Below are 22751 nucleotides of genomic sequence, written 5' to 3'. Positions count from 1 at the left end.
AATTGAAAGCTCTGATGTTAGGAGTAGGAAAACAAACTGTAATTGACCAATCCGGAAGTATGCTCACAGCGAATTGCTACTCTTGGGCAAAACTGATGCCTTTTGTATAAGCCATTCAGCCTGCAATCAGCCACGACGATATGAATTGGCTGGAAGCATGGACCCCCTCGCAAGGCTGAATTTTAAGTTAGACATGGACAAATCAGATCCCTTTTGCCACAACTATTCGATGGTGACTGGAAGCATTCTACCCACAAGGCCCAATCGAGTTACCACGTTCCAGGCAATGAAACGACATATCGAACGCCTACGTAACGTTTAATTGGAATTGACATGAACTCTGCAAATAATGTCATGTGACTCATTTTCCATTAGAGCTTCATGAATCCATGGTACACCTTAAGTTTAAACTCAATTGACTTGGACCATTGACAAGACAGATCTGCGAAATATGTCTTGCAATAACTCTCGGTGACCGAACTTACGATATACCTTTGAACGATCTGGGCCTTTCCAGAATAACAACATGGTTCGTCAACGCATCATTAGACTGTCATTATATATCAGAATGAGCTTATCGATAACTCACACCATTTTAGGCAAACTCCTGTTATCTCTCCTGAAGAATATCACGCCAAATAAAAAGCACGGATGGTGCCTACCCCTCTCTCAATGTCAAAGCTCGATGAGGATGCCGCTCCTTTGGCTGACTGAGTTCTCACCTCGAAGTGTATGCAAAGGCATGATGGCTCTGCCCATATGTATAAATACACCTTGTACACCCATCATGGCACAATGTACACCTACCCCTTCTTCTACTGAAATCTGTAAACACTTACCATGGCTACAATCCGTAAGTCCACCCTGTCCTCAAGTCCGACCATGCGACTAACCTCCCCTTATCAGGTAACGTTAAACAACCGCACGTCGTCCAGGTCAAGGAGAATCCGCAGGATCTCTTCTTCCTGAATGTGACACTCGACATCTTCTACCGCCTGGCTCGTCTCGATGTCGTGAACCACCGCGGTAGCTATCCCCAACTCCATCTCGCTGCCTTCTACGGATGGGTCGATATCATTGTCAAACTGCTCAGCTTGGGCAGCAACCCTGATGTCCAAGACTGGAAGGGGACAACCGCATTGCATGTTGCCTGCGCGTCTGTGGAGGTAGCCTCGACGGAAATTGTTCAGGTTCTGATGAATAAGGGTGCTGATCCGAACCTCAAGGTCGAAGCTACAGGCTTTGCTCCTATCCATCAGCTCATCGCGGCATGTTGCAATGAGGCTGAGCCTTGGGACTCTAATGGAAAGATTGAGATACTTGTGGATGCTGGAGCCGACATCAATATACGGGATAAACATGACCGGACCCCTATCCATATCGCGTCTTGTATCCCCTGGGACAATAGCGTCTTTGATCTTCTTTACCAAAGAGGTGCAAGACTTGACCTTCTCGACGATATGGAGAGATCCATCTTGCATTACGCGGGGCTATACGGAGACCTGGATCACATTGAATACCTACGCGAGCATCGCCTTACAGGACTGGACCCAGAGGGCAAAGACATCAACAACCAAACGCCAATGGATTTGATGGTATGGAGGGCAAACACTGAACAAGAAAAGCTATGGGAAAATATGAAAAAGCCAGCTGCAGAAGAAGTCAAAGCCTTTCGTTCTTTGATCGAAGAGTTTAGGATACATCACTTTCAGGACGGGCATGGCACAAGCTATCAGGACCATCGAGGTTGCTGGCACCAAGTAAATCATCCGAAGAATGCAAACCAGTTGAACCAGGGAAAACGTCTCGGTCATCGCCTTATCAGGCCGAAGGCCACCCTTCTCCCGCCGCCTTCTATTGAACACGAAAGGGCTGTTGGAGAGTGGTGTGCATATTATGCTTGATATAATGGGACACTGGAGAACTACTATAGCCTATAGGCAATCATGAGCATTAATTCAGAAAATACTACCCAGCGAGAAACACTATACGTTTAAAGACCCCACGAACAAGAGATCAAATGTGACATTGTGAGTTATCCGTCAATCATGGGATACAGACTTGGAATAGCTAACAGTATGTGGAGTAGATCAACTAAGATTGAACCATCTAATCTTTGAACTTTGAAGAGGTACTGCAAAGAAGTACACGCCGATCCCGAAAGAAAGCCTGCCTATTGAGGCTGAATGAATGGTTGATATGGGCAATTGGCTACTTTCACACCGGATCATTAGTCTGCTTAAAAAGGCCAAAGGATTATGATAAACTGTAAGCTTGACCAATTTATTTGCTGACAACGGTATTGTTAGTTGACAGGAAGTACATTCTCTTAATCGAGCACAATTCAACTTGGTGGTTTGGACGCGGGAGATTGAGCAAAGCGAATCCAGAGGTCAATATTAAACTATATCTATGGCCAGATTGATCGATCTAGTATATTAGAGCTTATAATTCGAGAACCATTATATATGAAGGGGATTTATGGTTCATAGATGATTAATCATGAATAAGTTTCCGCCACGTACTACGCGTTTCCTCTCAGCTGAAAGTTGGAGGCTGGAATCACGCGTTGGCTTACAACTTACCGTACTTTGCCAACTTAGACAGTGCTGTTGAGGAAATCCAATTGGTTTGGCGTAGCAGCCTTCCCCCCTCTTCCACCAAAACACCAAAACGCCATGATACTAAAGTGTGTGGGGTGAGCATGCGTTTCCAGGCATTGTTCTCGTCTGCAAATAGTACATCTTACTTACTGTGGTTCACGAGAGTATAAATGCCGCCCTGTCCAATGTCTTCATATCGTTGAAAGCCTGACATTTGGAATAACATACAAGCTTCGCAATCCTGGAGATATTATCAATTACCCATGACTTATTCAACTTACCCAACTCAAAATGTCACAGTATACTTTGACAGTCAAGGTAAGCAGAGACTCGGCGCGAAACACTTTCGAGAGGGGTTTCAAAGTTTGTGTCGATTGCGGAATTGAAGTTGGCGGTTAAACCCATCAGAATAACATTGCTTCGATACTGCGTAAGTATAGCGCAGGAGTGCAGAATCCTAACGTTGACTAATAACGTCAAGCCCAGATAGATACAAGCACTGTTACTTGGAGCGATGAGTACGGCATTGCTGCCAGCCAAGACGGCTTTAACAACGGCAGTAATTACCCCTCCATGTATTTACCAACGCTACTGACTGCTTAGTGGGGAACATGACCTCAACTGATATGAGTGATGAAGTTCGGGCAGAGCTACACTGTATCTAGAGACTGGGCTGAGAATCTCAACGACGATTCTCAAAGCTCAGGGAGGAATCCGCTTCGTGGACAGGGAGGTCAATGGCTGGAAGATCTCCATTTACGTTAGCGCCGACGGACTACAACGCAGGGTACGGAGGAGATAAGGCCTGTGAATAAGGTTTTAGTCTAGATCAGGAGGGGCGGACAAAGTGACGGTTTGGTCTCTAGGTTCGACGGTTTGTTGATATACAGGATAGAAATAGTGTGACACTCGAGTTTAATAGTGATTGGTCGAAGCATGAGTACTGGGATATTTTAGTGCAACGAAGGACATGGTCAGAAGTCGACGAGTCACTATTGCTCTCTAGTACATGAAATTTGTTGCATTTATTAACGGGGTGATAGGCTTGTGCATAGCCTTCGTGATACATTGCTATTATTTCTCCTTCCTGAGAGACGAGCGAAATGCGGCACTAGGAAGGATGTGATGCGTGGAAATAATGGGATACCAATACGAAACGTTAAATATTTCTGTATCATCTATATACCTAGTACAGAGGTAAACCTTCTCTACGAGAGTCTGAAAACCCATACCACCTTACAAGGCAACCTGTGCATGATGAATCCGTCAGCCACTAATAGCTGTTTCGGCAGTTGCTCTCACGAGATCAAAACCACTATTCGTCAGCCCAATCTCAAGACAATGAGATGAAGTCCAGTAAGGTTTCGGGGAGCAGAAAGAGGCGGGAAACCCGCAGCGGCGGAAAGTTTAATAGACGGGGCCGTCTCGATATAGATTTACGGGAGGTCCAATGACAGCTGACGTGTCGGGGTTCCACTTTGGAAGGTCGTCAATTATCTAGAAACACTTTATTTCGGAGAATTCAATACCCCACGATACTGAGATTATCCTTAATTATATTGTTATTTTGGACAAGCTTGTATGTTACAGGGATAAGCTTGATGATTCGCTTGATTGATGGAATATCCAAGCTGGAACAGATGTCGTGATGCGTGGTGAATTACGCATCTCAGCTGGGCAGTGGCTCTTATACAGAGCATAGGAATATTTCTTTCCACCAAATATGCTAATTAGCAACTCAAGTATGATCACCTGCATCGTAGAATGCCTTGCATCCAACCGCTGCGCCAGTCGGCCGCTGAAATCTCCAACCCTGCCTGACTCATGATAGCCAAGCCTACCTCATGTCCAACTACCGAACTTCACAAAGATCTTAGTAATCCCCTGACCTTTTGAAACTCGCTCACTTATCAATATGATATCGTCAAGGCTCAGAAGCGTGAGCTTACGTGTTTCCCTCCGAGACCGGGGTCGTAAATCCCTGCACCATGCGGCTCAAAGCCCAGGTTACATCACCCCAACCAATCGGGTAATAGATGAACAGGGAGCATTTACGGTTCGACCTGTTACATTGACGTAAACTCAATCGGTGGATAAACATAAAGGGTCATAGCCTCAACTTATGGACTTTTCGCGAGTCAAGTAGAACTAGAATTATTCGCCGTCGTAATTCTTCTGTGACATCAGCGCACGAACCGCTTCTGCACGGCCACCAAGGAAAATAATATGTCACTCCGCCTTGTTAGTAACAGCTTAGTCTACACCAAGCGCCGGCACTCGTGGAACTTGTCAGTAGTGATTAACCCGTGGCAATGCCGGGCACTTCACCCATTCAGCTCTCACCCAGCCCGTCAGTATGGAGCCCAAGAGGAAATGCCGTGAAGATCAAATCGGATCTACAGGAGAATCCCTTGTCGTAAATCGGGGCGCCAATAGTCTAAGTGGGATGAAGTGGACCGGCGGTAGGACCTTTGTGATTTGATTTCAGGTTTGATGATCTTTGGCCATGCCATTGCAGATTAGACTTCATATTCTGCCTGATGATCTATCGGCGAGACGAAATTGGGAAAAAAGTGGAAGGGCTGTGATGAGAGTTGAACTTGTTATATAGAGATGCTTTGAGCGCTGTGATGGATATGATTATCAGATCTTCATTACTCTGAGTCAAAGGATCATCGTTACTTTGTTTTTATCGCTTTGTTCATCGAGATATGAGTGTGCCGTGTTTGTTGCGGGAGCTGTGCGACCTGCCGCCAATGGCGGTCAAGCAGAGCCAACAGTTTCAATCACTTGTAGCTCTGAATCTAGACAGAGCTGATCTCTTGGCTGCCATTCTTACATCCGAACAACATTCACTCTCCTCCCTCTACACTTTGTGCCATCTCCTTGAGGAGTTACCTGGTTCATGGCCAGTCTTCCAACTCATCAAGACTTACACGCGACTCTACACCCAACTCCCAGAAGATGCCAAGACAAACAGCAACCACGAGCTCTCTTCCCTAATTGAGCAAACCTCAGCGCTAGTCAAGAGCTCGTATACATCCTTTGCGCAGTTCATTGGCTGCGATGACAAGCCAGCCCTACGAGCCCCCACAGATGAGGATGTCATCACCCATCGCGAACTACGGCAGTTCGTTGACAACTTCCAACTTCCCGCTGATGCATCAGATAAGAAACCTGTTGTTTCTATCGCGTTGCCAAATGGTCCTTTATTAGCAGCAACATGCATCGCTGTTACGACTTACTACACCACATCGCCAATCAACCCCGCTGCTGGAGCGGAACAATTTCGAGCAGACATTCTACAAGCGCGAGCAGACTTTATCCTTACGACGAAGGATGAGTACGAGAAACTCCAACTCGATGCCCGTTGGGTATCAGATAACAATATCCAGATCTTCATTATGGACTGGACTCGAGATGAAGGCATTTCGCTAAGGACAGTTGATGGAGAAGCAGTCCCCACTGGCAGTACACAACGAGTCGCTAACAAGGCTGATGACATCGGCCTGATCCTCTTCACGAGTGGAACATCGGGTACCAAGAAGGTAGTACCACTAACAGTCCACTCCATCGTCGCCGGCGTCGCTTTCGTCATCGAATCATGGGGCCTCACAGCCACCGACATCTGTCTGAATATGATGCCCCTCTACCACGTGTAAGCCACTTCAGCGTCCTGCCCATAGCCCCGCTGACAATAGATAGAGGAGGTTTAGTTCGTAACATCTTTGCACCGATATTCTCCGGCGGCTCGACGGTCTGCTGTCCCTCCTTCGATGCCAATTTGTTTTGGGACGTGGCTGAGACCATTCAACCGACATGGTACTACGCTTCACCATCGATGCACTCTATCATTATCGCAGAAGCAACTGCGAGACCTGAAGCTCTGCGGAAGAGTCGGATCCGGTTGGCTTGTAACGCTGCGGGTGGGTTGCTACCGTCTTTGGCGTATCAGCTGAGGGACACGTTCAACTGTGTCGTCTTACCGAGCTATGGAATGACAGAGTAAGCCACTTACACCCTCAGTGTCACATATACTAACAGGCACAGGTGCATGCCCATTTCTACACCTCCACTAGACTATCGGCTCGATCGCGAAGGTACATCAGGTATCAGCACCGGCCCCGAGCTCACCATCCTCGACTGGTCCGAACAGAACGTCACAAACGGGACCGTCGGTCGCATCTGTGTTCGCGGCGAACCTGTCTTCCCCGGCTATCTCAAGCCCGATGGTACATACGACAAATCACCTTTCAACGAGCACGGTTGGTTCGATACTGGTGATCTTGGCTACATGGACGATGATGGATATCTTTACATCACTGGTCGGAGTAAAGAGGTCATCAACCGTGGTGGAGAGTTGATCTCTCCATTTGAGGTTGAGAATGCCATCATGACGGCTTCAAGATCGAGTGACTCGCCTATTTACGGAAGGGTCTCACAGGCTTTGGCGTTCTCAGCATCGCATGATGTTCTTCAAGAAGTCGTCGCTATTGTCCTCGTCACACCTCCCAATGTTCCGCGTGTTGATCTGAGGACTCTTCACGGAGCGTTGAAGTCTTCTCTCCAACAAGCTAAGTGGCCTGTCCTGATCACGTATATGAACGACCTTCCCAAGAACAACAACAAGGTACTACGTATCAAACTTGGTCAGCGACTGGGACTTCCTTCTGTCACTGATGATACACCTTATATGGGAAGGCATTGGGATGCGGTTTGTCCTCCGGCTGATAGACCTTTGTCAGAGCCTGTTCAGTGCTCACCTTGCTCTGTTGACTATACCAAGCTTGCGACTCATATCCAGACCATCGTTCCAGACCTCGACGTCTTTTGCCTTCGCAGCACTCACGACGGGTCACCAGAAGCCATCCTTGCGCCTAAGGCTGAAGGTGCTATTGACTCTGATATTGTCAGCAACATTAGACATCAATTGGCATCAATTATCGACAACTACATGATCCCTACCGAGATTCACCTCATGCCTCGACCATTCCAGAAGGACTCATCTGGGAACATCGACGTCGAAGTACTCTGCGCAGAACTTGAGCAACTTCAAATGGCTTCCATGAATGAACTAGCCGCCAGCACAGAAGGACTCGTCACCAAAGCCTTCGCCGAAGTCCTATCCATTCCACCCGCAGACATTCCCCGCGACGCAGACTTCTTCAGTCTCGGTGGTGACTCACTTCGCGCTGGTCGACTTTTATCGACGCTCCGTACCGAGTTCAGCATCAGCCTCCCCATCACTGCTGTCTTCAATGGCGGTACCGTTACCTCCATCGCTGCACACATCGACAAGATGCTCCATAGCAAGACCGATGAATCTGACCAGCCCAGTGCTATCTTCGGATGTACCGAGACCTGCAGTTCCACCAACCCCTTCCTCATGATCCTCCAGCTCTTCCCCCTCGTAATCTTCTATCCCCTCCGCCGCGCCGTCCAATGGACAATCTTCTTCGTAACCCTCGCCCACTCTCAAAAACTCCCCACCAACCACTCTCTCCCCGGCCGCTTCCTCAACCTCACCGTCTCCATGCTCATCGCCCGCATCATCATGGGCTTCGTATCACCCATCGTCGGCATCATCTGCAAGTGGCTCATCATCGGCCGCTATCGCGAAGGGCTGTATCCCATGTGGGGAATGTATCATACCAGATGGTGGCTTGTGCAAAAGATTGTTGCCATCTGCGGCAAGGGCTTCTTTGATGCGAATGAGATGACGGAGCGGATTTACTGCCGGCTTATGGGGGCCAAGATTGGCAGGAATGTCAAGCTTGAGGGCGCGGCGCTTGGGGAGTGGGATTTGATCGAGGTTGGTGATGATTGTAATCTCACGAAATGCATCTGTCGACCTTTTGCTGCTGAGGGGAATACGTCGTTGTATCTTGGCCGCATCGCCATTGGAAGCAACTGCTCTGTCGGGATGTCTTCTATCGTTGCGCCTGGTACCAACATGCCGCCTGATACATGCCTAGGCTTCAACTCATCCAGCTGGGAGATGCAGGACGCAAGTGAAGAGTATAGAGACCAGCTTCCAAGCGAGAAGCCCAAGCCTCACTGGGTGTTGAACCTGCTTTTCACCATGCCCCTTAAGCTCATCGGCTTGTTCCTCTCTGCAGTCCCTTGGATGGCCGGTCTTGTAGGCATGGTCACTACACAGGGTCAAAAGGTTAACCACAAGGCTCCATTGAGGAGCAGTGTGGACTGGTTCACTCAGCCTAACCGAATCGCCTACCATTACCTCGCGCTTGCTCTTGGATGCCTATTCGGTCCATTCTTTCTCTTCGGGTTCGTCGTCTTGGTCAAGTCTGTACTAGACTGCATCTTTAGAAAACTCAAAGCCAATTCGCGATCCACGGTGGATATCTGGAGAGCGAACTTGATTAAGACGCTGTTGCCTGAGGGGAAGCTTCACCGGATGACTTCTTTGTTTGGGCAGCACTATGAGGCTACGTCTATTGCTTTGAGAATGCTTGGGGCCAAGATTGGTGAGCGCGTCTACTGGCCTGGCACTGGTCCCAGTATCGGCGACTACCATCTCATCGACGTTGGCAACGATGTAGTCTTCGGCTCGCGTTCTCACCTCGTCACCTCTGATGGAATCGGGTCTGAGAAGGTCACCATCCAAGACCGTGCCATGATCGCTGATCGCGTTTGTCTTCTCCCTGGCGTCGCAGTTGGCGAACGGACTACCATGGGATCCGGTGCCGTCACTAAGCGAAACGGGAGCTATGCCTCTGATGGTACCTATGTTGGCTCCAAGGCAGGAGATGCAGTCTGTTTGTCAACTGGTAGTGACACAAAGGTCTCTCGGTCTCACATCCGCAACATGCAGTCTGAGGATACCCTCACCAACGACAAGAAGTTCAACGACGAGAAGGAACGCCCTGACACACAGCCCAGCATCACATCTGGAAGCGATACCGAGGGCAGTGACGGCAAAGGAGACTGGGCACAGCATCTCTCTCCATTCGGTCGAGCTTTCTATCTAAAGCTAGCACCGTACCATGTCCTCGGCCCCTTCGCCATCTTCTGCTACTCTACCTTCTTCACAGTCTTCACCGCTGTTTATTGGGATGTTCCCAGTGTCTCATCTATTCAGTTCGTGGGTATCATGTTCCGAAGCTCTTTTCCCAGGGGAATGAATGTGTGGTTCGACCTTGTTGCCATCTTCTTGACCATGTTGGCTGGCATCGCCGTTCTTTCCACCATCCAATCCGTTCTCGCGCTTGCAATCATCATTGGGTCCAAGTGGCTATTGATGGGTCGTCGCACGGCTGGTAACTACGATTGGGACAAGTCTCCATACTGCCAGCGCTGGCAGATCTTCCTCGGCATTGAGCGCCTGCGCCGACACTGCTACAAAGGCAATGGTATCCTCAACCTCCTTACCGGGACTCACTGGATGGTGATCTACTTCAAGCTCATGGGTGCCAAAATCGGCAAAGACTGCGCACTCTTCGTCAACGGTACCCCAAGCCTCATGTTCACGGAACCTGATCTAATCACCCTTGGCGATCGCGTTGTCGTTGACGATGCCAGTGTCGTCGCACACATCAACACACGAGGGAAGTTCGACTTGAACAGGGTTGAGATTGGCGATAGATGTGTGCTCCGAACAGGAAGTCGACTTTTGAGTGGTGCGCAGATGAGGAGTGATAGCTGTTTGCTGGAACATACGCTTATCATGGGTGGCGATGTTGTCGAGGAGAGAAGGACGATGCAGGGTTGGCCGGCGGAGGAGTTTAGCGGGAAACGCATTTGACTTACATGTGTAGGAGTGATTGGGTGGCATATCATATAGAATTCCTTGTAATGGCGTTTGGTTCGGTAGAAATAGAAGGTCTTCATTCCAGTGAATCAAATTTTGGCTTAGTTCTATTTGGTCTGCCTGACAGCTGCTGCTTTCATCCCGCGATGTACCTTGCTAGACCTAATAAGGAAGCGAAACAGAACAAGCTTTACTAGCCGCTAAGCTAGCTGCGAGCTGGCATGTTGTCAGAGGTTTTGCACATAAAACATTGCAACTGGGTCTAGACTTTATCATGTGATTCATAGGATTTAGAAGCGCGTTTCCATTTCTCCATGAAGAGGGACTTTCTCCAACTAAAAAGACACTCTTTTGTTCAAATGATCTAGATAGAAGATGCTCTCGATGAAGATGTCATATTCATATGAGCAGCTCTTTGTCAAGCCTAACTATCTTTCTTGGCAAGTTAGCTACACATTTCGGCAATCCTTTGGGAGAGTGCTAATTTAATACGCAGGCTCAAAAATATTTTAATCGGCATCTCAGTTTTGACCTTTTCTACCGTCGTCTTCTTCGCGCTACACACATCGCCTCACCTCCCGTTCCGACCGAACAATATTCAGAATTCATGGGTTCCATCAGACCCACCATCATGGCCGCCGCAGCCAGCTGAGAGTAGTCGATACACCGACAGGCTCGCCAATTACAAACCTGAACACCCCAACTTCAGCGAGGTACAGCCCATAGAAACCTAGCGCCTCGCCGTATTGCTACCAACCTTTGTAAGGCCCTCTTTTTGCATTATTCTGGTCACGAATCTAATATTATGCCAAGGATGGACATTTCCCTCAAGTTCTTCACTATTTCCAATCCGTCAAGTGTCTATGCGTCGATCATGACAAAGTGGACTGGCACATCATCGTATCCAACACTGCCGAAGTCGAAAGCCTTACCCAGCTACTTTCGACCCTTGAGCCCTGCAACCAAACATTCAGTCGGTGGAAAACCCCAAAGGACAACGTTCCTGGAAAGAATCCCAGTTTCAATATCGTGAACCTATACGACATCCTCCCAGCCAGACTCCGAACGGACCTTACCCCCGAAGACACCAGCGCTTTGTTGAAAAAGTTTGATAAATACGCCTATCAATCGCTCAAAAAGATGTCTGCGGCGGATCATTTTGACTACGACTTCGCAATGTGGCTTGATTCCGAGGCGATATTCGTTGCGCCCGGCGAAATCAGAGACATCTTTGAGGGGCATATGCGGAACCCCATCGTCTGGCGATCCAGAATGTCTTTTCAAGACCGCGAGAAGTTTTTGATGAGCAAAGCAGCAGCAACTCTGGGGCGGTCTATTAATTCTTTTGGTGATCAGCTTTGGTTGCTGGAATCTCTCCAGTGGATCATCGAAAAGCCTATATGGAATGACATGGTCTCGTCCATTGAGATGGCTCACGGTGGAAACTTTTGGGATATTTGGATTGAGAATTCTTACCCTTTTGAACTGCTGGTTTATTACCTGCACATCATCGCACGCAAAATGGAAACAGTCAATTCGATATTTTCGAATTATCGCATTCTGGAAACAGAGCGTGAGCTCATTCGTTTTGGACTAGGTAAGTATCATTCTTCCTGTTTCGGGGCGAAGTCTGATTATTTGCAGCAGAATCTATCTCGGCCATGGAGGGTAGAAGAGGAACAGGGTTTATGGAAAGGCTACCTCATCTCATCACGAAACCGCATTCAGTTTTAGCACCGAATTTGGTGGCATTCTGTCGGAGCTATTCTCTTCGTGCGTTGCGAATGGATAACATGGACAACTTTGAAGATAGTGCCCTAGACAGGTTTCTGATCGATGGAGACATCAAGATGTTGGTGTCAGGAGCCCCAGATATTCACAAGTGGTGGGATGATCGGATAAAGAATGGCGATGCTATCAATAACACACAGACTAATTATAGTTAATTAAGAGGCAGTCTAATATTTAAAAATCTTTTAGTCCCATTCTATATAAAATTAAATAACCTCAATACTAGCTATAATCCTCACAAGCAAACAGTAATAAGAGGACATAACACGAATATGTCTTTTATATTTACCAATTTAGGTTCAAGTCGGTTTAACCTGTTTAAGCCTATGAATTACTAAAGTTTATTTATTCTTTTAACTAATCTGCAAGGCAGTTATAAGCATCATATTTACAAACAGGGTCATGGCTTGTGCTAGAAAAGAGGGGTCGTGCATAATGATAGTAAGCAAAGCTACTCTCTTTCTCCTCCCCCAAACAACTAGCCCAGCAAGACAGTAAAGTTATCGCAAACCTTATTAGTACCTCAGCAAGACGTATCTAGATAGAACGCCGCGTTTTACCAAGCCAATCAACATGGTCAGCAGCACTAGCCCAAAACCCTCTTATCATCTCTGTCCCGACTTTTCTATTGCGCCCCCGCCCGATGGTCATCTGACCCTCGGCTCGGTTCTTGAAAGCCTCGATGTCGATGGGGTAGCTCATCCACTTAACATCAATGCCGCCAGAGAAATCCCAGCAGAGCACATTTTCCCCCGCAATGGGCCTGACTCGAAGACTGGCTTTACGCGAACTCTGAAGGAACTAAGATCCGTGGAAGCAAGCATCTGGGCCAAAATCTTCAGCCTCCAAGGGCTTGGTGGCACCTTCAACTTTCTGAACAAGCGAACGGATGATGAAAGTCTGACCGTCGAAGAAATCCAAACCCGATACTTCAGCCCAACCGAGGAATACATGACAAAAAGCTTGGAGCTTCCGGATGTGGCCAGCTTCGTCACCGTTACACAGAAGAAGTTTCCGGTGTATATGGTGACAGGCTTGAAGATTGCGATCGGAGCAAAGCTATCTCGGGTCGAGAGTAAGACCAAGAATGTCAAAGCCGAGATAGGAGCTTCAGACCCCCAGGGCATGGTGTCAGCTGGTGGCACCGGGGGTTACACGAGTGAGAATACCTCTGCTATGGGTTTCGATGGCTCTACACCCTTTGTTCTGGGTATACGCGTTCGTAAGATCTGGTGGGAGAAGGGTGTAAGGAAAACATCTGACAAGGTTGCTGGTGTGGCCTTGGATAATGGAGGGGCTCAAGACAAGGTCAGCCCTGTTTCAGGTGCAAGATTTGTTGAAGATTTCCTGGTCGATGACGGCGAAAAGCCTCCCGCTGGGAAAGTATTTGCAAATGAGACTGATGATCTGGGAATTGAACCATCGAACTGGGCTTTGCCTTGAGAAAACTTACTCAATCGGAACGGAATTTTACAGCTTTGTTGACGTGAAGAATGTGGAGGCTATATTTATTACGATAACTAGAATTTAAACACCTCCGTAGTTAGAATCCTAGTCTCAATAAACTTGATCCTATCATGATCAAGGTGCCAATCCTTTGTCCAAAGTTCGACCCAAGGCGCGAGAAAGCGGTATCCCCCAGTACAGTTACGTCCGCACATCAGGCGAAACATCTCTCGCATCCCACGTCCAGTTCTTAACCGATATCTCGCAGTATCGGTCAGATCCAAAAGGTTTTCTGCAGTGTATATGATGTGTGCAGCCATAGAAGCTGCCATGGGTGCAGCATAGCTTGTTCCCGATTTCCGTCCACCTCCAAGTTCAAGTGCTATACCTAAAATCATGAAGTTATCGTCTGTAGATTTGGGCTCTGGGCTGATCCCTCCATCCTTTCCATTTCCGTCTGAAGCATGGATGCAGATCACAGAGTCATGATTTGCAGGAAATGTTCTGGGGCCGTGGCTACCATGATTTGCAGCTGCAGCCAAAAAGATTGTAGACTTGGCGTTTTCGATTGCTGCGTCTATATCTCTATATGCAACCTTGACTTTTGTATCGTTTATCAGGCTGTCAGAGGTAAGCCCGAATGACATTGAGATGATATCAACGTCCCAAACATCAACCGCGTAGGTGATAGCCTAAGAATCACGTCAGCCAGATAAAGACTTGTAGGGTAGAAACGTATTCCAACTACGAACTTTTGCGATGCCTTCGACCTCATCTGGAAGAAGACTGCGGCCGTTGAAAACTTTACAAATGTAAATGTCAGCCTCGGGGGCAGCTCGAAGGATGAGCTCCGCAATTCTTGTTCCATGGCCGTCATAGTCGTGAACGTCATTAGAGTCATTTCCCACCCAACTGCGACAATTCTGATGTTTGATGCGGTGTGTTCTTAACCCTCCTCTTATGGCACCACTATTCTTATCGATGCCGGTATCAAGCACAGCGATGCGAACAGGCTTGGGCGAGAACCGTGAAATGGACTGCATAAAGGTAGCTCGCTCTTCGCAGCTCTTGTGAAACTGCTTCAGTTGAGTGAAGAAGAAGTCAGCTTTCGCAGCTAGCCTAAACATGTAGTCAGCGCTGCGAATCTTGGAAGTAAGGCTTTTGTAAACCTGCCCTTTGTCCTCTTCAAACTCGTCTTTGTCGTCAAACAGCTGAAATGGTGTTGCCCGATTCTTGAATGCCATTGTCCGCACGGTTGATCTCATAACAACCTTTCTCTCTTTCATCGTCCGCATGCTGTCATTATCCTCGGTAGGAGTTAGGAGCTCTTCTTTAGAGCTTTCAAGCCCTGAAACTCGCAGTTGTGTTGGCTCGATGCAACTTCGAAGCCGCTCCGCAACATCTGAGAAGATTACCTCACTAGCGATGGCCCCAATGTCAAAAAGAATGCCCTTGAACCGACGGGACCCTTTTCTGTATGTTTTTTTAAAGTTCAAGAGGTCTCGAACCGCTGTTAAATACGAAATCCTCGCCTCGGTATCTTTGATGTTAATATCGTCCTCGCTGCCCGACTCCTCATAGCCTAATATTAGTCTATTATTCACCCAAGTCTTCATATTTTCGAGTTCTAAACTTTTCAACGAAAACCCGTACTCTATCTCTAGAAGTATCCTGGCAAGGTTGTTGTATAAAGACATTGACTCGTTGAATGCTGTGTTCTGGTTGTGATTATTGGCAGCTGAAGTAGCGTACACTAGATCCAACTCGCACCGGCCATTCTCGAGAACAAAAAAGACAGTAGTCGCCTCGGATGCATTCAAAACATAATCTGAGTTGAGGAATAGCGATAGGCTCAATGCAAGTCGTGAAGCGAGGGCCCGTCTCTTCTTTTCGTTGAAACGCTGTGTTTTTATCGGAGGCATGAACGGGTTGATGTTCCGTGATTCACAGAAACTCTGATTCTCTATGAGATCATACAGTGACCTGGTGGGCTGGCAGTTTGGCCGAGCGCGTCGTTGGTTATCATCGTTTGATGATATAAACAGGTTGTTGTCCCTAGCAATAAATCGAAAGACATTCCCACTCGTCTTCGCGTCTCTCAGATCGTCGCAAAAATCGCAGACATACTCATCATCGCTTTCCCTGAGCGCTATTGTTAGTCGAGGATGCTAATATAAGGTAGAGTAAAGGTGGGTTATACGCTGTTGATCGAACTGCACACCATGCCTGATGCCAATCTTTTGAACTGGCGCAGGCTGAAAAGAAAAGTTCCAACGCTGTTTCCGGTTCTGGGGGTCTGTCAATGGTATCCCAATCGGGTAACTGTATTAGGATCCTATGACCCTGGCAAACTTGAGACTGGCCCTGCGGGACACGAAGGAACAAGTATTCAAGCCCTTTGACAGCTCGGTCTCTTAACCCGAGACGAGACTGCCATGCTTCCGTAGTCGGATGTTGAGCTTTCTCAACACGCATGGGTAGCATGACTTGAGAGAAAAATTCATCGAAAGTGCGAACGATATTGTTTGCCTCATATGCGTCCTGTTCTGAGTCCAGAACAAAAAGGACCCGTCCCTGTCCTGTTATCAGGTCAAAGTTCCACTCAGTATCGTTGAGAATTTGAGCCAGCAACAAGAGTCTCGGGTAAGGACTGTCTTGCTCGTTGAGATTTGCATCTTCAGAGAGTCCCGACAAAAGCTGTGAGTTTGTCAAGCGGTTGAGCAAGGTACAAATTGACACAAGCTGTGATTGAGCAATTTGTTCTTGTTCTTTGAGCTTATGCTTGACAATCGTGTCTAAGTCGCCCCTAGTCAAAATGTGGCGGAGATGGGTGTCAAACAAAGCAAGGTCGTTTTGCCATTTGATGGTACTGATACCTTGGAGGGACCTTCTTAACGGCTGGTACTTAGTCTTACGTTCAAGCCGCTGATGGTGCAATCGAAACGCTTGAAGGACCGTCCACTCTGTTGATAGAGCAGGGTAAGTGATCGTTATTCCAGGCTCCAGCTTAACATAGGAACCATGGGATTGGTCGCTTCTCGTTAGGGTTGCCATGCTCAAGACGGGTTGATAGTCAAGGTTCCGAGATGACAGCAAATGGCGGCGGCCTTTCGGTCAGATCATCGGGGCTGGGTCGATAAGCGCCCTAGTCACGTCACACTGCAGGTAATGAATGTTCAACAAAACACTCACTCGAAAGGTCTTCCAAGGTTAAGCGTTCTAGCCGTAGACCGCGAGATAGCGAATGATGACAGAATTTGCAAAACGAGGCCCTGAGGCTTAGGCACCCAACAAACAGCGGCCCTGCTCACGTGAACTTGCATCAGGCTGTGAGATGCGGGGTTTCATGCATGATTATTCCCTCATCAATCTCTTTGGTGTATCTATTCATGTTAAAATTACAACAATAGTTGAAAGCCGATTCCAAAGAGCGGCATTAGAAAAGAATGGCCGAGGACGAAGGCGAGCATCTGCTGGTGACTATTCCTCTGGCTTTGGCACTAACTAACATAGAAGCAGAACCTGATCAGCCTATGCGGTTCTTGGCTACAGACTGCAATGAGCTGTTCGAACAAATCATCAAGGCTAGTTCCGTGAATCAGCGAGAAATCATTTCTCAGACAATCGTGTATCGTGATGCGTTTAGTGCCTTAACATCATTTTTATGTTTCTTTAGCGAACCTGGCTCATCCCTCGACTACCGGCTTCGAAGGCATGAATCCATCCAAGATATCATGATCCGACTATTAGAGTTATTACGACAGAATCTGTTCATCGGTCTGTAGCCTCTCCGAATACACATTGATGCGTATCGAATTGTGGCCAACTGAGATCTTTTAGTATTCGATTTCCTCTCAAACACGAAATCCGAGCGTCCGCAGGATTTAGAATCAGACGCAAGAGCGGCTCTGGCTGGCATCAAAGACTCGTTGAAAAGTCTGAATAAACTTGCAATAACTATCAGACAATCATCCAGGTCGTATGCACTCACCTTGGCTCGAAATTTCGCAACTATGAATCGAAGCCTGGAAGATCTCGAAGAGCTCACTTTGACATCTCTTGAAACACTGTACCCAAACGCGCCTGAAAGTCTACGAGAGCACATCTGCAACACGCTCACTGACAGGTACGCAAGGCTAGAGTACAGTGCCTATATAAACGACAAATCCAGCTCTAAGTCTTCGAAGCAAGCTCAAGGTGGCGAAGCTCCTATGAGGCCGAAGATTGAGGAGGAAACCATTGGACAGACCTCGGTTATTTCAGGATCAAGAACTGTAGAGTTTGACCATGTTCAGAAGAAGACACAAGAGGAAAACCCAAACTTGCAACAGAAGCCACTTTCGTCTCTCGACACTGGACTCCTACGTCAGCGTTTTAACAATGAGCATATTAAGAGCTCTCAGTCGAAAAGAACCTTGTCTGTTTATGAAAGCGATGGTCACTTGTATGAGCCTAAACCACCGAAATTCGAGGCTGGTGAAGCTCAGGTCCAATGCGAATGGTGTCATGAGCTTCTCGATCGAGCTGTTGTGAGTAACAATAGATGGTCAAATATTGGACGGTAGGTTGATAGTCGATTGGGGAATGATTATGTGCTAATGGCACTTCTAAATCAAGGCTTCACTACAAGCGTGATCTCAAGCCCTTTCCATGTCTTTCTGAAACGTGTGGGCAGTCTCGTCCTAGCTTCTCGTCTCGGAAACAGTGGCTTGAGCATATGCGATCGGAACACTCTATGGCCTGGCCTCAGACTCTCTATGGCGAGATGATGTGGGTATGCAACGATCACGTTGAGGATGGCGAGAGCATTCCGTACGCCTTCTCATCTAAGAACGACCTTGAACAGCACATGCTACTGATACATCGTTCGGAGAAGCGGTTATCCGACAATGAATTCAAAAAGTATTTGAAACACCAAACTTCCCTTATCGACACCTTGTCGCCTTCATCTTGTCCATTGTGCTTCTTCGTGGTTGAAAACAGTCTTGAGGCGAAACACACATCATCTTCGAAGTCTGGGGTCCCACCGGAGTCGTCTAAAAGGTTGCAAAGTAACAAAAAGGATCAGAAACGTGTAGACTATCGCGTCAGGTTTGCAGGGGACGTCAAGGCAGCTTCTGATGTCGATACTGGCGATAATCTAGACCATGATTCTTCGACTCTTTTCGCATTGGAATTACACATCGCGGCACACTTGCAATTCTTGCTTGTTATGTCACTGCGTCTCATGGAAACTCTGGATCATGATACAGAAGAAGAATCTCTCACTTGCCCGCATGGCTCTAATGACCCTGCAACGGGATCAGTTTCCTCTATGAAAGACGGCCTGGAGTTAGACACGTGGTCCGGCGAGGAGCCATCGTTGGTGTACATTTCTGACTCAGAACGAGTTCAGCTGGAACAGTTGAGGTTGAATGAGGAGGCAGCTGAAAGTGTCCTGTCACCCTACGAAGAAGGTCAGTGGGACGGCCTTGGTCTTTTGGCGGATAGTTCCACAGAAGAAGACGCCATCCTTCAGCATTTCAGCAGCAAGCGAAAAGAGCTTTCTCGAGTTGAGTCCTGTAGAAAGTCTGTCAGGGGCCTACGGCTGGACCTCACAAGCGCCCATGACAAGCGTGTTGAAAATGGGTATCGGTGGAGGCAGATCGGCCTGTTACAAGCGGAAATCTTCCATGAATCCAGGGAGATAGATGATCTCAATGAGGCCATTGAGGCATTTCAGACGGCAGCAGACAAGATCCCGTCAGAGCATTCCGTTACATGGCAGAACTTGGCAGATCTCTCTACTCACCTAGTCGAAAAATATAATATGGAGCGCCACGTAGTGAACCTTGATCACGCTATTAAGATAACAACAAGAGTAGTCGAAACGAACGATAACACTCACCAGCTGTTGGACCATTATATTCATCTCAGCAACCTACATCGGTGGCGATACTCCGAGATCGGCACGGATGAAGACCTGGTGTATGCTGTTCAAATTGCGCGACAAGCCATCGGAATGGTTCCGGGAGACAGTGGCAGACAAGCAAAATACCATAATCATCTAGGACAACTATTGACTTTGGACTATTGGAGAACCGGTATTGAAAAGACTATTGATGAGGCGATATATGAGCTACGTCTAGCATTAGACTACGCGACCGAGAAAGACATTGAGTATAGCGAGTACTTGGCAACTTTATCAGTTGGGATTGACAAGAAGTTTGCAATGTCAGGATCTCAAGAGGAATTGGACGAAGCCATGCAACTTATGAGACGATCAATCGACCTTGTTGCTGAACGCGATCCCGCCTACCTGAGACGCCTGAACAGCCTAGGAGTCATGTTTGGGGAGCTATACAATACGACTGGTGCAACAGACGCTCTCGAAGAAAGCATCCAGGTTGCTCGAAACGTTGTAGCTTCAACGCCCGAAAACGACATTGATGCCGCAGATCGCATGGCTCACCTCGCGGCTCGGCTTGGCGATAAGTTCCAAAGAACGGGTGAGTTGGAATCGCTAGAGGAAGCTATCTATCTTTCCACTACTGCGAAAGCACTCACCCTCGTCGAGCATTCTAGCTACCACGTCTACTGTCACAATCTTGCGACCAGGATCTTTGAGCGGTTCCACACAACCGGATCAACCCAAGATCTAAGAGATGCCGTTGGCAACAGCAGCGAAGCTGTCAAACTCTTACCAGATACTGACGTAAACATGGCTACGTATTTATGCCTCCTGGCAGATGCGACATTGGAGCTGGGCGACCGTCTGGGCGACCATCAACAGCAGCGTGAATCACTTGACTTATATGAACGGGCTCTCAGCCATGGATATTCTTCATTGAAATCTCGCTTGCAGGCTGGCCAAAAGCTCTTCGAGGCAAACTGTAAATTCCAAAATTGGGAAGGCGCTTTTAAGGTTGCGAAAATGACCATTGGTTGCCTTGGTCATCTACCATTTGCAGAGCTTGAGCAAATTGACAAAAATCGCGTTCTTCAAACAACAGGACGGATTACATCTAATGGCGTCGCTGCAGCACTGAATGCAGGGCGGCCCCCCTCTGAAGTTCTTTCCTTGCTGGAGGACAGCCGCTGGCTAGATGCTAATTCTGGTGGTTATTACCTGGACGACTTTGAGCGCTTACGTCAAGCGCATCCTTCGAAGCTAGATGAGTTTCTTTCCATCCGAAAAGACCTAGGAAAGCCGATGATTGTTCCCCCGGCAGGCTTCATTGGTAATTCGCCCTGGAAAGCACAGTCCAGGAGACGCTACCAAGCAAGAATCGAATGTGACAAAATACTGACCGAAATTCGAAAAGAACCAGGCTTTTCCAACTGGCTAAGTCATGAGGATGAGACAAGAATGCTACAAGCCGGGACCAAAGGACCTGTTGTTGTTTTGACTGCGAGTCACATTCGGTGCGACGCCATTATCATCTATCAAGGCGCGATTAAGGTTGTATGGCTACCTGACCTCGATTATTTTGACGTTGTGGATAAATCGGATTCGCGCAGCAGATGCACAGTAGCAACCTCATTATGGATTTGGGAAACGATTGCCAAGCCAGTTTTGGTCCATCTTCGCCTACCACCTGCTCCATCCAACAATCGCCCTCGTCTGTGGTTGATTCCTACTGGCCCTTTAATCAATTTGCCAATCCATGCAGCAGGAGACTACACAAGGGGAAGACCGGAATCAATTTCAATTTCAGATTATGCTGTCTGCTCTTACAGTACATCTATCAAGGCCTTGAATTTAGCTCGAGAAAGACCTGTAGCAATGCCTGTGGGCGCAAGGGCGCTTCTCGTTAGAACCGAAGACAGTCCGGGTGTTGCCAAGCTCCAATTTGCTTCCAAAGAAATCTCCACTTTGGACGATATTTGCCGGTCTCGAGGGCTCGAAGTATCCCAGCCAAACCATAAAGAGGGCATTTTACAAGGCTTGGCGAGCTGCAACCTATTTCACTTTGCAGGCATGTTCAGGGGCAGTTGGGAAGATCCATTAAAGAGCCAGCTTTTGCTCGCGAATGGCTCAATCACAGTGAAGGATATTCTAGATGCTACTCCACAGCTTCATCCTCCATATCTTGCTTATCTCTCCGGCTGTGACACATTTGCCGATGAATTTGTTCATGCAGCTGGTGCTCTCTACATGGGAGGTTTCTGTCATACTATAGGAACGTTAGGTATAGACGGTGACGAGCTCTGCGCTGAGATTTCGGGTTTATTTTATGGAGCTTGGGCGAATAGAGAATTTTCGGGTGATACTGTTGCATTATGTCTTGATGATGCGACCCGACAATGTAGGGATCGGTGGATTGCTGAGAGAGAAAGGTCCCGGACTGGGCAAGCTAGTACCCATCGTGGCCTCATGCGTATTGAGGAGGAGGATGATGATGATGAAAGAGAAATGCACTGGGCTTCATTTATTCATTTTGGCCCTTAAAGGCTAGATATGTTTTTAAAAGAGACTCTTACTATTAGAAAAATAAACATCTCCAAGTACGATATAGCACTTTCTTAGTCATAGCCTTTACTCCGGGTCCGACCAACTATCATAATTCTACCAACCCCTTAACATTCACAGCACACTTAGAGTACCTGGGCACGGAATATTAAACATCTGAAAATAATCCACCGGGTGAGGTAAATAGTGGGTTTGTAACTCTTCGCAGTCCAGTTGTTAGAGGGTATGCGGGTTTTCCTGTGAGTGGGTTTGAGCCCTGTGGTATCATCGCAATGTGGATGTTCAGCACGCGAGAAAACCCCGAGGGGAGCATTCGGTCATGACAGCATCGGAAGAGCAAGACAGTCCGCATGATACGACCGCTAGATCAGTGAGGAAGAAGGAGGTCAAAAGCTATGTTCCTGGGTGGTGTTCGCGTCTCGGCACTAAAAGACCCAGATGCGAAGTGCTGGTCTTATGCCCTCGTCTTGAGCGCCGCGCCAGATATACCAGGATTCTTTAGATATCTGGGCATCTCTAAAGAGTGCAATGAGCATTTAGGTTTATGTGCTGATGCTACGACCAAGGATCCACAATCGTTTGAAACTAAGAATTGAGACCTATGAGGTATACATAACAAAATTCAGCCCTCATTATTAAGGCTTACGCGACAAATTCCCTCAAGGTGTAACCTTGCCATAGACGAGAT

The 22751-nt window shown here is 47.6% G+C and overlaps 5 protein-coding genes across 5 annotated transcripts; 4 read left to right on the top strand and 1 right to left on the bottom strand.

Moving 5' to 3' along the window:
• Positions 1-840: 840 nt before the first annotated feature.
• FOBCDRAFT_237605 (ankyrin repeat-containing domain protein) lies at positions 841-1904 on the top strand (the record flags this gene model as incomplete). Its single annotated transcript, XM_031175183.2, has 2 exons — positions 841-853; positions 907-1904. 2 exons carry the CDS (start codon positions 841-843, stop codon positions 1902-1904), a joined length of 1011 nt encoding a protein of 336 aa, XP_031046316.2.
• A 3410-nt stretch (positions 1905-5314) lies between these two features.
• Positions 5315-12320, top strand: FOBCDRAFT_237604 (uncharacterized protein; the record flags this gene model as incomplete). Its single annotated transcript, XM_059610162.1, has 8 exons — positions 5315-6261; positions 6309-6608; positions 6654-10330; positions 10572-10593; positions 10871-10985; positions 11109-11135; positions 11188-11971; positions 12019-12320. 8 exons carry the CDS (start codon positions 5315-5317, stop codon positions 12318-12320), a joined length of 6174 nt encoding a protein of 2057 aa, XP_059466891.1.
• Positions 12321-12647: 327 nt separating this feature from the next.
• On the top strand, positions 12648-13712 carry FOBCDRAFT_216629 (uncharacterized protein). The gene has a single exon (XM_059609459.1). The coding sequence runs from the start codon at positions 12739-12741 to the stop codon at positions 13606-13608; it is 870 nt and encodes a 289-aa protein (XP_059466890.1). The 5' UTR covers positions 12648-12738; the 3' UTR covers positions 13609-13712.
• Positions 13713-14315: 603 nt separating this feature from the next.
• Positions 14316-16836, bottom strand: FOBCDRAFT_248547 (uncharacterized protein; the record flags this gene model as incomplete). Its single annotated transcript, XM_059610857.1, has 3 exons — positions 15833-16836; positions 14781-15753; positions 14316-14687 (listed from the first exon to the last, which is right to left on the bottom strand). Exons 1-3 carry the CDS (start codon positions 16663-16665, stop codon positions 14316-14318), a joined length of 2178 nt encoding a protein of 725 aa, XP_059464354.1. The 5' UTR covers positions 16666-16836.
• Positions 16837-17004: 168 nt separating this feature from the next.
• FOBCDRAFT_257909 (uncharacterized protein) lies at positions 17005-22042 on the top strand (the record flags this gene model as incomplete). Its single annotated transcript, XM_054703656.2, has 4 exons — positions 17005-17073; positions 17128-17388; positions 17452-18172; positions 18229-22042. Exons 1-4 carry the CDS (start codon positions 17058-17060, stop codon positions 22040-22042), a joined length of 4812 nt encoding a protein of 1603 aa, XP_054559631.2. The 5' UTR covers positions 17005-17057.
• Positions 22043-22751: the final 709 nt, after the last annotated feature.

This window comes from Fusarium oxysporum, chromosome III, assembly GCF_013085055.1.
Source record: "Fusarium oxysporum Fo47 chromosome III, complete sequence".
Taxonomy (NCBI): domain Eukaryota; kingdom Fungi; phylum Ascomycota; class Sordariomycetes; order Hypocreales; family Nectriaceae; genus Fusarium; species Fusarium oxysporum.
The sequence above is the reverse complement of the archived record's forward strand: the minus strand, read 5'-3'. Positions and strand labels throughout refer to the sequence as shown.

What these genes read in the sequence shown, in the direction of transcription:
- FOBCDRAFT_216629 (XM_059609459.1), top strand. Translation starts at nt 12,739, where the DNA reads ATGGTCAGCAGCACTAGCCCAAAACCCTCTTATCATCTCTGTCCCGAC.